A 13,296-nucleotide genomic window follows, 5' to 3' on the forward strand; every position below is an offset into this window, starting at 1 on the left:
GTAAAAAAGAAATAATGCCTCAGTTCAGGCTTACATCTGAGCAACCCTATGAAAGGGGTTTCGGAGAATTGGGGCCCCATGGCAATTCATTGTGGTTCCATTTACATGCAGGGACTGTTTGATCATGAGGAGACCTATAGCACTGGTTTTGCATGGGTCAGTGAGCTGCACTAAAGACAGTCAGTTCATTGTTTGAGGAATAGCAAGCCAAAGACAAGTGTTCTGAAAAAAGTAATATGGATTTTTAAATTATTAGGGGAATTAAGCAGTTTACTTAAGGCATTTGCTTGAGGACCAGTATTTATAGGGTTAATCAGAGCCCTTCTTCCCCAAATACCATCAGTGTTGACAATCCTAGCTAGTATATGTGAAATGACTGAAAATGTGGAAAAAGAAACTCCTGCTATTTTATGTATCTCTCTGTGTACGTAGCTTGGTATGGAAAGAGGGAGATGATCAGGTCCAATTTAAAGGCTGTGCTTAAGTCTTGGGTTGACCCAGCTAGAAATAGCATGGCAAGTTCTGGCTACAAGATTAAAATTGCTGCAAAAAGGGAATTTTAGTGGTGGAAAAGCAAAGGTCTTAGGAGGAAGACTAAGGTGAAGGGATCAAAACTGAAAGGTGCCTGCACATATGTTAAGATACAGGTGAGGTTCCACCAAAGCATGATTAAAAGACAAAGCAAAGAAAGTATAAAGGTGTGGGGAGAGAGAGAGAGAAAATGAGCTACAGGTGGCTGATGGAATAGTGATGCAATTTATATGCAGGGAGCCGGAAAGGGAGGATAATGCAAGACTATAAGCTAGCTCTTGAGGCTTGCATGAGGTTTATTCCTGGCTATGAGTCACCCCAAAAAGAGAGGAAGTGCCTCACCCAAAAAGAGGATAAAAAGGATTGCAATTTGCCTAAAATTTGCATTTTCTAATTTTTTTGAGTAAATGTGCATTAGGAAATCACTATTAAGATTCAAATAGAAGTACAGCAGTTTGCTCCATAGTGGAGAAGACTCTGCCAGGTGTGCATCACTCACCTGCTGTTCAGGTACTGTTGATGGGCAACTTTAAGGCCCAGCTGCTCTTCTTTTGGATGGTTCTTTAGCTCTAAACCGACACTGGAATGGACAACCTTTCGAACAGAGGACTGCTTTGAATTTCAGGACGGCCTCCGACCAGCTCTTCAAATGGCGTACGGTCCTCTGTAAAAGAGGACATGTGGCCACCCAGAAGATTTCTGTGCTGCGTGATCCTAGTCCCATGGTTTCCTCCTGGCTATGAGCTTCATAATTTTAAATGAAACATTTAGGATGTCCCCACTGCCAGTGTCAAAAGGATTCATTTGAAAGGAATAGCATTGACTCTGTGGCTCGGTATGACTAAATTCCAGTGGGGAGGGGTGGAAGGATCCTGGTAAATGTACAGCTTGAACACATTCCCTGTTAAACTGTCAGATCGCAGTTAACAAGAAAGAAAAAGCATGGATATTTCCTTTTTCTCTTTGAGGTCACCCAAGTGCTCCTGACAGAATAGGCAGCAAGCAAGTCATGCATTCATAAATGGTTCCAAGAGAGCTGGGCTTTCAACATTCCCCCTGCCCCCAGTTTTATCCTCTCCTGCCCCTTAAAATATCTGGGGAGAGTTTTAGAGTGCTGTAGTGTTGGAAATATGTAGATATACATGCCAGTGTGCAGCTAAAATGGATATTCGATATTAGTTTCAGAAGCGTAAGGCTAACCCCAAAGCAGAATTAGGAGTTTGTCCCAAGAAAGGATCTAGGTAAGGAAAGGTCTGATGTTGCAAGGAAGGAATAGGAAGGGAATGTGGCTTGTCAGAAGCTTGTACAGTGAGAAGCGGAAGGATGGATTCAGGTCTGGGCAGGAAAGCTGTTCAAAATTGCAAAGTATTTTTATGGCATATCTAGGAGGCTTCAAGCCATCCGTAGGACAAAACAGCCTTCTCAGAGTGGCTTACAAAATTCATGAAACATCAATTAAAATGCTATCAACAACTTAAAAACTAATAAAACCCAAACACTGCCACTACAAACTGCCAAATGCAGGCATTAAAATCAGTTAATGTGCTAAAGTAATTTCCATGAAGCAGCTCCGTAAAAGCCTTAGGAAAAGGTTACTGAGAAAAAATGCATCCAAAGGGCAGTAGGAATGGGCTTGTAGTGCCATTCCACAGAGCCCTGTGCGGGTCCCAGAATGCACGGTGTTTTGCTTGCAGGTGCCTGACCCATGATTAAGTGCTTCCTATGGTAGTCTATCCCATGGACCACCATGCCTGAAATTCAGTCCCATACTGGAAGGCTGGAACAGCTTCCGTAGAGCCCGAAGTCCCTGATTCTGCCTCATTGTGGAAGCTAAGCAGGGTCCAGGCTGGTTGTAAATCTGGATGGGAGACTTAAATGTTGTGAACTGCCCAGAAAGCTTTGACTATGGGTGGTATAAAAATGTAATAAATATCATTTTGTGAGAATCGAGTTTCCTTGTAGCGTCTTTAGCCAATGAACAAAATCATAGCAAACCTACTATCTTGGGTACATTGACCCTTCCAGGTGTGTCTAAACCACTTTGGGATCTTCAATGTTAGGAAATAATTGCAAAATTCAAGGGTTTAGTATAATTGGGTTTGGGCAGCCACGTGTCCACCAGATCTGAAGGTGGCAACAGATAGGAGTTCATGATTTTCCTAGCTTGGTACTTGTTAACTCTTTTTCCTGAGTGTAAAATTGTTTAAAAATTACCCCAATAATTCAGAAAAGGCATATCACTAGTATCCCACATGGTAGGAAACAGGGCTGTGGCTTAGGAAGCATATGATGCAACAGTCCTGCAGGGATGCCCGGTCTTGATGTTCGTGCTGTATGAGTGGGGAGTGGGGTGCGTAGGTGTGAATGGTGAATGCAGTGTGTAGTTGGGTGTCGTTTTGTGGTCTCCTGGTGAATTGGCATTTTAAGGAAGTGCAGATGGGGCTGTGCATTTGCTCGCATGAGTTGCGCAATTTGTCAAAGTCCAAAGGGTTTGTTGATGTGTGTGTAGTTTTAAGAGAATTGTCTATCATAAGCCCTTAAATGGAACCTCTCACCTGCTTCCTTTCAGTGCAGGTGTTGGAGCTGGTTCAGTCTGCCATGCAGCCCCAAAGAATTTAGGGTTTTCTCCTGTGAAGGTAACTGAATCTATGTGTGTTTGCTGCCAAGTAGGTCCTAAGAGCAGACGACAAGCCAAACAGACCCTCTCCACTGTGATATTAACCACATCCTTTCCATTAGTATTGGCTGTTGGTCTAAGGACCACTGCAAGGATAAAAGGAGTGAAGGGAAAAATAAAAAATAAAATAAAATCTTAAGTTATGTGAGCAGGCATGGTTGAGATACCAGGTTTACCCACTGAAAGGGAGACCTGGGAAACGCGTTTCTTAGGAACCAGGTCCAGCTCTGTCACGACTTAGCCAACAAATCTATCAGGAAGTGATGGCCCAGTTCAGTCTCTCCCTCTTATGATAAGGGCAGTGAAGCCATGAAATATCTCATATATTTTATGCTAACTATGCTGTGTGCATTTTGTTTGTTTCCTTATTCCTAAGTTTTGCTTTGTTTCGTTCTGTTTTATCTCACATTTGAAAGAAAGCTTTGTTCTTGTTTATGAAGCTTCTTCCCTAGAACTCCCTTCTGCATTTGTTCAACTTTCAGGAACTTCAACTAATTCATGTAGGCTTCTAAATATCATTAAGCGTGATGCTGAGCGACAGAACCTATTCAGAAGGGAAGCAGGTGTGTTGTAGTGACACACGCAAATCACAACCACAAACTGCTGTGCAGTGGAGTTTTGCTTCTCTGACCCCACTCTGTCTCAAGGTTCGTGAGAATGGCCACGGGCGTCCTTCTGCAATACGTGGTTCACCACTGGATCGGTCTATTATCACTTTATTAGTATAGATCCTGCTATTAAACAAGCGCTGGCTTAATTTGCAAAAATTCTCATTCCATTATCTAAGATACTTGTTTAGCTATTTTTGATAGCATAAGAACTAAAAATCACATCAAAACTATTAACTCTTAGATTACTTAGGAAATAGCTAAGGAGACTAGCTTTATCTCCGTGTCTTTGGAGATAACCTGGCTGTTTCTTCTGCAATAAAACAATTGTTTTTTGTTTTGTTTTTTTTAGAATAGAGGAACACTGACAGCTGTCCTAACCCTAAATTGATTTGCACCGTTTTTTTCCTGCCACAGATTCTGACCATAATCTCACATTTGTGATTAATACCCTAACATTTCCGGGAGTTCACTTTGCAGGTTAGCTTTTTTGGCATGGTGATGGTGGGGACTTAGCTGCAAGACACCCACCCTGTTAAGCTTTGCTCATCTCTTCTAAAAATACAAAATAAATTAAGAACCAATTCTGGACACCATTCTCCCATGTTGTTACATGTGTTATCAAAGATCTAGAAAACATCCTGCAGTGCTAATACTTAGTATCTTGGATTGTCTCCTTCACTTCTTAAGCTTGGTGGTTGTTCTTTCCTTGCTTTTGATGCCATTAGCCATTGCAATTTGGTCCTTAGGTATTGCATGTTCATCCTATTCCACTGCCTCAGAAACCTAGAGGATCTGTTACTCAAAGAAAATAACTGAAAAAGAAGGGGTCCCTTTGTGGTTTCCTTTCTCTGCCTTCATCCTGCATTCCATGCTGTTAATTCACAAATTAAAAGAAAAGTGCTTCTCCATCCTAGAGTTGCTAAGCCAACCATGTTGTGGAAATATGAATTCCTTACAGTGGCGATGTTAATACTGGGACAGAATCCTGCAGGGATTCACCCGTTTTCTGCATTTCTGCCTTCCTGAAAGAGATGCAGCAGACAAATGCAAGTTAATGGGCCCTGATATAGCAATTACTGCTGGAAATTCAATCTCTTATTGGAATCCATTCTGCCAGCTATGGTTGAACTGCAAAGCCAATATTGTCGGTTGTGATACGCGGTCACTCCTGGGGATTAGGAAGAGCGGATTTGCTGAAGTGCAGTAGACCCCTTCTATATCAAATGGATTGTGCGAAAAACTTCACAGGCGGTTTCTTCAAAAGCATTTGAGAGTTTTTCTGGGCCCAGTGGGAAGAAAGCTTTGAGCATTTATTCAAACGTGTTGTCCTCTAGATTGTGAAGCAGCTGAGTTGCTAGAACAGAAATAAGAAAATAACATATTAAGAAGCCAACAGAAAAGCAGTTACTATGGTCCCCTGTGGGAGGCTTTCAAACATCTTCATTTCTTTCCGTATGTGTTGCTACTTTCTCCGGTGCTTTTCAGGGTACAGTCAGGGAGAGAAAACCTTGCAAATCCAAGCAGGGCTCACACCCTGAATGCACAGGGTTGCACCATTGATATAGGAAGCAAAGCATCTTTCAGCAGGCCTGCACGATTTTGGCCCACACATCACAGATGATGGAACACACCTGTTCCCGATGCTTACTGAGACTAAAATTGTGGGTCTCAGGAACTCACGGCAGGCATCGGGGCTGTGGCATTTCGCTTGGTGAGTGACATGTGAAGTCCTTGAGCCTTCACAGGTCTTAAAGCCAGACTTTAGGGAAGATGAGCAGAGGCTGGATTTCGGTGGCTTTGATCGAGAGCCCCTGCAACAACACGACCAGATACCGGTGCCTGTCAAAGTGCTTTGCTGGACAGTTGCGCACTGCCTACAGCCAACATAGGTGCGGGAGGCTCGCCAGGGTGGCGTCCGCGCTTCCTGATGCAAGTGTCTAAAATGCAAAGGACAGTGCAGGTGGCCGGTACATGGCTCCAGTCCAGCCCTGCGCTGACATTAGTCAGCAGAGGAGTTCTGCTCCCACGGAGCAGCCCGGGAGCTGCCGGTCAGGTTTCCATGTGGAAGCCACACTGCACCACGGTTCATTCACGAATGAGCAGAGCAGCTGGTGGCCAGCAGCGGGACAAAGAGTCGGGGAGTTGGAAGGGGTGGTGTTGGGTCCAAGCCCTGGAGATGCAGTAGTCTTCCCCAAGCTGATGCTGTCTGGATGGTCTGGATGGCAACGGCCAGCTTCTATCGCCATTGGCTGTGCTGTCTGGAGCTGATGGGAGCTGGTGTCCAAAGCATTTGGAGAGCACTGGGTTGGAGAAAGCTGGGATGAGGCAGAAGAGGAAAGTGGGCAGAGGGAGAACGAGAGAGGGGCAAGCAGGAGACACACCTCCCTATGAGAGGAGGCAGACTATCCAGCTCCAACCCTGGAGTGTCTCGGGGTAGTTGAAGAACGGAGCTGGCTGGTGCCGGAGGTCAGACTAGATGGCCCGGGAGGCCCCTTCTGACTCGCTCTGTTTCTGTGTTTCTAAGAATAGCAGAGGTAGGTCCTAGTTGCCATGGTGGACAGAGCCGCCACCTAAAACATGCCTTGCTATTTCCCTGTTCTGCTGTGAGCTTGCATACCTTGGGGTGAGTGCTGGCTATATCCAAGTGCACTTGTTCTCCATGATGACACAGGTCATGGTATTTGGGTCTTTCCAGTGCTCCGCTGTAGGGGAAGAACACAGTGAACAAAATCATATATTGGGGAAACAGCAAGCCAACAGGCCTCTAGGGAAAAGCCATCACAGCTCTGTGTGTGTGTGTGTGTGTGTGGGGGGATATTCTGATTCCTTTAAAAAACGTTATTGTGCAATAGAAAAACCAAGCTGCACCATTAGAGAAGAAGAAGAAAAGGCTAAAGCTAGGAGTCTTTCAGTGTGTTAGTGTTCTGATTCCTAACAGCCTTCCGAGTCACCCTCCATCTGGCTCATCCTGGTTTTGGGGATATGCTTGGAAGTCCCAGCAGACATATGCATCTCCATAGCCATCTGTGAATGTTCCTGGACAACTCTAGTCCAGCTGAGACTGATGAAGCGCATCTTCCTCCCCGCTTTAATATGATCCAGTCTTGATCAAACTGAGGAAAGGCTCCATGCCTGTTGATGGAGAGCGAATGCTTCCAGCCATCATGGCTCCATGGCTTTCTTCCACTCTTTCCCAGACAGTGGAACAAACACGGCTATGCTTTATAACAGTGACTGTAATTTAGGCAAACACTAATTTAGTAATGTTCATATTGAATCATAGTTTAGTCTGCTGTCCAGGTTGTAGCACTACTGCTTGCAAAATCAGTCTCTGCTTGAATTATCTGGAGCACGAATGTCCTTTGTGGATGCCATTCTTGCCCAGAGCGAGTCAACTGCAGTACTTTAGGCCTAACCTGTTCAAATGTGGTTTGCTTCTTTGTTTCTAAACCGTGTCCTTGTCTCACTCCCAAATCATACATAAGTTTTCTATTATGTTCAGGATAAATTTTTCAATGTAACAGCGATGAATTAATGAGAATCTGATGGACAGCTGCATGATGGTATGTGGAAATAGATTAGGAGTGTTTTAATACTTGGAAGATGCCCATAACTATCTCATAAAAGCAACTTGCTTAAAATATCTAAAAGTAATGCAGACCTTGAAGTCTGTACTCATAAACTCCTGAAACTGGATTCATGATTCTCTGTCGGATACATCGAATTAGGGCCTTATTTTCTTCAAATAACTGAAGGGCTATCATAAAGAAGAGGCCAAAGATTTGAAGTGCAGCTCAACTGTGCTGCCTCAAACGCTCCAGATTCTGCGGATGGTGGGCATCCAATGTAGGGCAAAGGCCAAGGTGACCTAGTCCTGCACTGAAATTCAGCTAGAGAGCCAACTTTGGCTGCTAAACTGAGATGCTCGAGTGAAAGCAACTCTTAGGGGAAGAGGCTGAGGCATCTGCAGGATGTCCCATATCTTGGTGATGCTTGTCTTCCCCCACATCCCTAGAATGCCCCCAAAACACCTTCTCCAAGACCTTGCAGACACACCTGGCTCTGGCATTTCTGTGCCAGCTCTGGGAGCGAGAGCAGGAGGGCGCTTTGCAGGTAGCTCTCCATCTGTGAGGGTGGAACCATTTTCCAGGTTTCTAGTTGGTTCTCTCAAAATCCTGTGTCTTTCCACTTGTTGGCCAGGGAAAAGGCAATAGCAAAGCTACATGATACTGATGGCCGAGCTAAAAAGGACAGAATGAATCGCGTATTGTATGAATGTATCCATTGCATTCATTTTGTGCCAATTATGAATATTTCGATCCCCATCACTCAAACAGTATTCCCTGGAGAAACCCCTCCCCCTTTTGCATACACTTTGGATAGCATTTACCCTCGTTGTAAGCAAACTTCCCCTATATACACATTTTGTGCATACATTCTCTCAATAAGCACACTTTAGGAGCTGCAAAGTGTATCACACCTTTCTGAAAAGTGCACTTTTCCGTGTGTAGCTGTATTCCAGTTTCCATATACGTCTGGGAGGTGCAAACTGGATAAGTTTGTATAAAGGTTCGGAATATCATCCATCTGTCGCAGCGGTGAGGAAATATTTAGGTACGTTTTCCAGGACCTGGCAAAGTGGGCTGCCCCCAAAATTGGCCACCATACTGAAATTATGACAACTGGGCCCTCCCAGCTATGCTTTCTGTGGCATAGCTGTTGGAACTAGAGGTCCAGATAACCTTACTTCATGTCATATAGAGGGGGATATGAAGTTTTTGATTGATCCTTGAGGAGATCAACCCTGACTGCTCTTGAGAAGGCCAGATCCTGAAGATGGAACTCAAATACTTTGGCCACCTAATGAGAAGGAAGGACTCCCTGGAGAAAAGCCTGATGCTGGGAACAATAGATGGCAAAAGAAGAAGGGGGCGGCAGAGGATGAGGTGGCTGGATGGGGTCACTGAAGCAGTCAGCGTGAGCTTGAGTGAACTCCGGGGGATGGTGAAGGACAGGGAGGCCTGGAGGAGTGTTGTCCATGGGGTCGCGAAGGGTCAGACGCGACTTCACAACTAACAACAACAACATGAAGTTTTTAAAAACCACAAGTGTAGGAACCTTCTAATATATGCTAATAACATTGTATCCAGAAAGCCCCATACCCTTATTTTTGTAGATCATATTCACATAGGGGTTTCCCCATTGGGTTGTTGGCAATGCATTGCATGATGAGATTCACTTCTTGGAAACGGTGACACGGTTCTTCTTGCATCTCATAACATTGGCACTCTGGTGTGTGGGTTTATGCGTAGCGAAGTGAGCACAACACCGCGGCCATTCCTTTGCAAGGACATCGACAAAACCAAGAGCATTCTTTCCTTCCCTGCTTCTCTGCAACTTGCAGAAATGATTTGGCGTTTAACAAAACCTGACCGTCCATAATCAAGTGCCAGAAATGGGTATTTCCACCATGCATTCCTATGAACCACGGGCTGCACCTGCTCCAATTTCCTTCTCGGAAGACGCTGCAGCCCTCCTCTGTCATCTTGTGTTATTTCGGCAAGATCTCCTTGCGGCTGCTCAGCCTGCCAATGAGTAATGACAGGTGCTTCTACCCAATGGGTGTTTTCTTTATATTTTCCTTGCTGCTTGCTGCTGTCCTTTTCTCCTAATCTCCTTCCTCCCACTCATCACCCGCACCTCTTCCTTTTCGTTTTCCAGTTGTGCTTTTGCTTCTGCTGCTGTTTTTGACCTCTAGTTGTCTTCTCAACTCCAATTCTTTTCCCCATATATCTTTCTGTGCTCATCTCCCATGTTTTCTTTTCTTGTGTGTTTTCCCTGATTGAGGCTGAGCGCTAGTTGTCATTGATTCCAGGTATCATCCTGTGGCAACATCTTTGCTTTACCCAAATAGTTTAACCCCTTGGTTGCGTCTTGGTTAGACCAATAGCCCCTGGGGTGAGCTGTTGGGTCATATTTATACTGTTTTATGGGGTAGCAACGTAGCATTTCATATTAAATGTTTCAAATTAAATGTGATGCTTGGCACCGGGGATACTGAATGTCCTCATTCCCACGTGAGCACAAATTTGCATGGGTGTGCCTGAGGAACCCAGAAATGAAGTGGTGCTTTGCAGGCACACAAAATTTCTTGTCCCAGCACAACAGAGTCCATTTAATCTACAACATGGACTGAAAGAGCCACTGAAATTACATTTTATGGAATACAAATTTAGCAGCAATTTATTTTTTAAATGTTTTTACCTAAAGGCACAGTTTCAACAGTTTGGATAGAAAAATATCTTTATCACATTGTGAACTTCTGAATGCAGAGAGGAGCAGGAAGTGGCTTCCATATTTTTCTCATTTTTTGCTACCAATCTGCAGTAAAATAGCAGCTAAAACCCAACAACTCAAACACAGCAGTACAACTAACTTAGATAATCAAGGGGAATTGAACCAGTGATTAGATTGTACAGCATGCCTTTACACAGATGGCAGGTGGTACACACCTGTTCTGTAAAATGCTCATAAAAGAAATACAAAGGGTTCCAAAGAATATAAAACACATGTGAGCTTGTGACATTCTTTGACAGCATTTGGACAGCCCTAAGATGGCTGGAATTCCCAGCTCAGAGGTCGGAGCATTGCTCAGTCCTTGGAGCTGGGAATCTTATCTAGAACCACCTCCCTCCCATCAGGTTCAGCAGGGAAAGCAATCACATGGGCCACTCTTCCAGGGTTGCAAAAGTGACCTCCAAGAACCTGGTGCCACCAAGGTGAGACGGGCCCTTGCAGTGCTTCAGCCCCCTTTCCTCACCCTCAGAAGACCTGGATGATGAGCACAATTTCTCCCATATTTCTGCATTATATATTTGTAACATGCCCTGTTGCTTAACATCTTAAAAGCTAACATTTTGTTGGAGTTGGTAAACCACAGCGACGCACTATGGGGAATTCTGACATGTGATAAGGCTTTTTCTTCTGATATCCTACTAAGTGAACCAATTAAAATCTACACCAAAAGTCAAGGAGGAAAAATGTGGTGATGTTTCTCTTTGAGGATCAATCTTGAATGAGGAATTCTACGGATTTCTAGCCATTGGCCCTTGATGTGGACTGATTTGCATGCTACATTTAAGTGTTTTATATTTAGAATGACAATCTGAGGTGTAGATGCGACAAGCGTGCATCTGACCTGTAAGGGCATGGGATGAGCGTCAGGACTCCAATAGTGCGCACTGGCTTTGCCTTATGGGACATGAACTGACCTGAGTCCTTCTTTGGATGTCTTTGCAAAGCCTCTATCAAAGCACTGGCCAACTTGCAAGAAACTGGGCTTTGTTATTGTTCTCTGTCCACAAAAGTAGAATGACAGAGATTAAGCTGAGGGGCCCTGAACTGTATGGGTATCTTTTGATAATTGGATCTCCCTGTTCAGGTAGTCTTGTTTCTGTGTAGAGTTGCAAAGATCTGGGCATGATGTACCCTTGTGGTTGCCTTCAGAAATGTATCTCAACAGGAAATCAGGTTAAAAAGTTAGTTTGTAGTGGGATCTTGCAAACTCTGGGTGCCCAATTCATTGCTCTAGAGCAATCATTCTTAGATCTTCAATGGAGTACCAGGATAGCAGATTCTGATGACCCCCTTCCAACCATATTGAATGTATGGAATGACCCTTTATTGGGGAAAGGAAGTAAGGTACATTCTCAACCTTTCATTGAAGCATTGACTGGGTAGGCAGTGCTTAAATTCCTTCCCTTCCACTGGAACGTTGATGTTGAAGATGGTCTTTTACCCTGATGATCAGCTGGAATAAAGCCATGCAGTGTTTGATCTAATACCTGAATGTTTAACAACGTTTCTGTAGAAAGCATGAAACTCAGGACTCATGAAGCTTGTTCTTCATATTGTGCACTTCACAAAGTCTTGCACTTCATTGCGAGTCATGTATTTATTTACTTCTTTCTTTATATTTAGGAAAGTCTTGTTGTCTAAAAAACTCCAAAAGCAGTGAGTGGTAATGGTGTCATGCTGACTGAAATCCGCAAGTAACTCTTGTGGGGAAAGCAATCCATTTATGGCACAGTCCCGTGTTTGTCTACTGAATAATCCCATTGATTTCAGTTGGACTTACTCCTAGTGAATATGCAATTGCAAACTTATTGTGTCTCCGATGAAGATAGATTTGTTCTGCATGCACCGTTCCCTTGGGAAAACCCTTCTAATTTATGAAATTGATCATGTTCCTAAACGAAAGGTGCCGCATAATGTGAGAAATGATCGATTCTTAAGGCAGAGCATGATTTAAGATTCAAATGGCTATGTAAGTATGAATAATAATTAGAATCATGAACTGATTATCTTTGTTCCAGAGAGCATGACTTCTGCAACGTCACCGATCATTTTAAAATGGGACCCCAAAAGTTTGGAAATCAGGACACTCACAGTGGAGCGGTTGTTGGAACCTCTTGTTACACAGGTAAGCCATTAGCAACATCTTGGCTGCTGTGCTGATTTTCACTTATGTTTTGTCGCGTCTTGTGCAATTATCATTCATGTTTATCGTGTGACTGTAGCATCATTCTCTGGTGATGATAAGACAGAACGACAAGGTTGGTCACATAACTTTAATCAGAAGACCCCTCTTGCACATTTTCCAAGCTTCACTGAGCATTTCAGTCCTGAAAGAGGGTGAGACAATTTTCAGGCGCAACGGAAGGATGTTCTAAATTAATAGGTGTTTTCTGGGCAGCCCAGAGTTGTCAGGTTTTAATTGTCATGGCTACTAATCATATGTGAAAGGTGGATTGTAATTCTGTGTTAATAAGATGGAAAAAACTCTTGTCTTGCAGGGCTGATTCCGACATGAATAACAATGACAGCACACCCAGATAGTTCTGTGTTTTTTTCCTGGCTACTCTTTACTGGTAGAGTCCTCCTTCTAGATTATTTAGTCCTCAGCCCTGTTCCTGTTTCCCAGCTTGTCAGAATTCAGGCTTTAAATTCATAGGGAAGGCCCTGCCATCTTGTTTCTGCCATAAATATTTGGAAAGCCAGTGTGGTGTGTTGGTTAAGATGTGGTTCTGGAACTTGGGATCTAGGTTCCAATCTTCACTCTGCCCTGGAGCCCACTGGGTGACTTTGGGCCAGGCACAGACTCTCAGGCCAACCTGCCTCATGGGGTTGTGAGGATAAGATTGAAGGGAGCGGGGAGAATAATGTCAGCCACCCTGAGTTTCTTGGAAGGAAAACTTGGCAGGATATTTATTTATTATTTATCAGGGGTATTTCTAACCCATCCATTACGGTTTGTCTCTGGTCTGCTTACAATACAACCCATCCAGAAAGGATAGAAATAAACAGAATATTCTGTGAAGTCCCATGCACATGCTAATTCTGTAGAAATATTTTTTCATCCTATTTCCTGGAGCTTTTGAAGAATTCCTAACAACATGGACACATATCATTAGGGAA

The 13,296-nt window shown here is 43.8% G+C and overlaps 1 protein-coding gene across 7 annotated transcripts in view; it reads left to right on the forward strand.

Moving 5' to 3' along the window:
• Window positions 1-12,199: 12,199 nt before the first annotated feature.
• The window catches only part of CTNNA2 (catenin alpha 2), a 510,292-nt gene continuing 509,195 nt past the window's right edge, over window positions 12,200-13,296 (forward strand). For all 7 annotated transcript variants that reach the window (XM_044429090.1, XM_044429093.1, XM_044429092.1 and 4 more), the window contains exon 1: window positions 12,200-12,301. In XM_044429090.1, the coding sequence (XP_044285025.1) occupies window positions 12,200-12,301 (102 nt within the window). The remainder of the gene's footprint in view (window positions 12,302-13,296) is intronic.

The sequence above is a fragment of the Varanus komodoensis genome, unplaced genomic scaffold, assembly GCF_004798865.1.
Source record: "Varanus komodoensis strain SLA01 unplaced genomic scaffold, ASM479886v1 scaffold2, whole genome shotgun sequence".
Classification (NCBI taxonomy): Eukaryota; Metazoa; Chordata; class Lepidosauria; order Squamata; family Varanidae; genus Varanus; species Varanus komodoensis.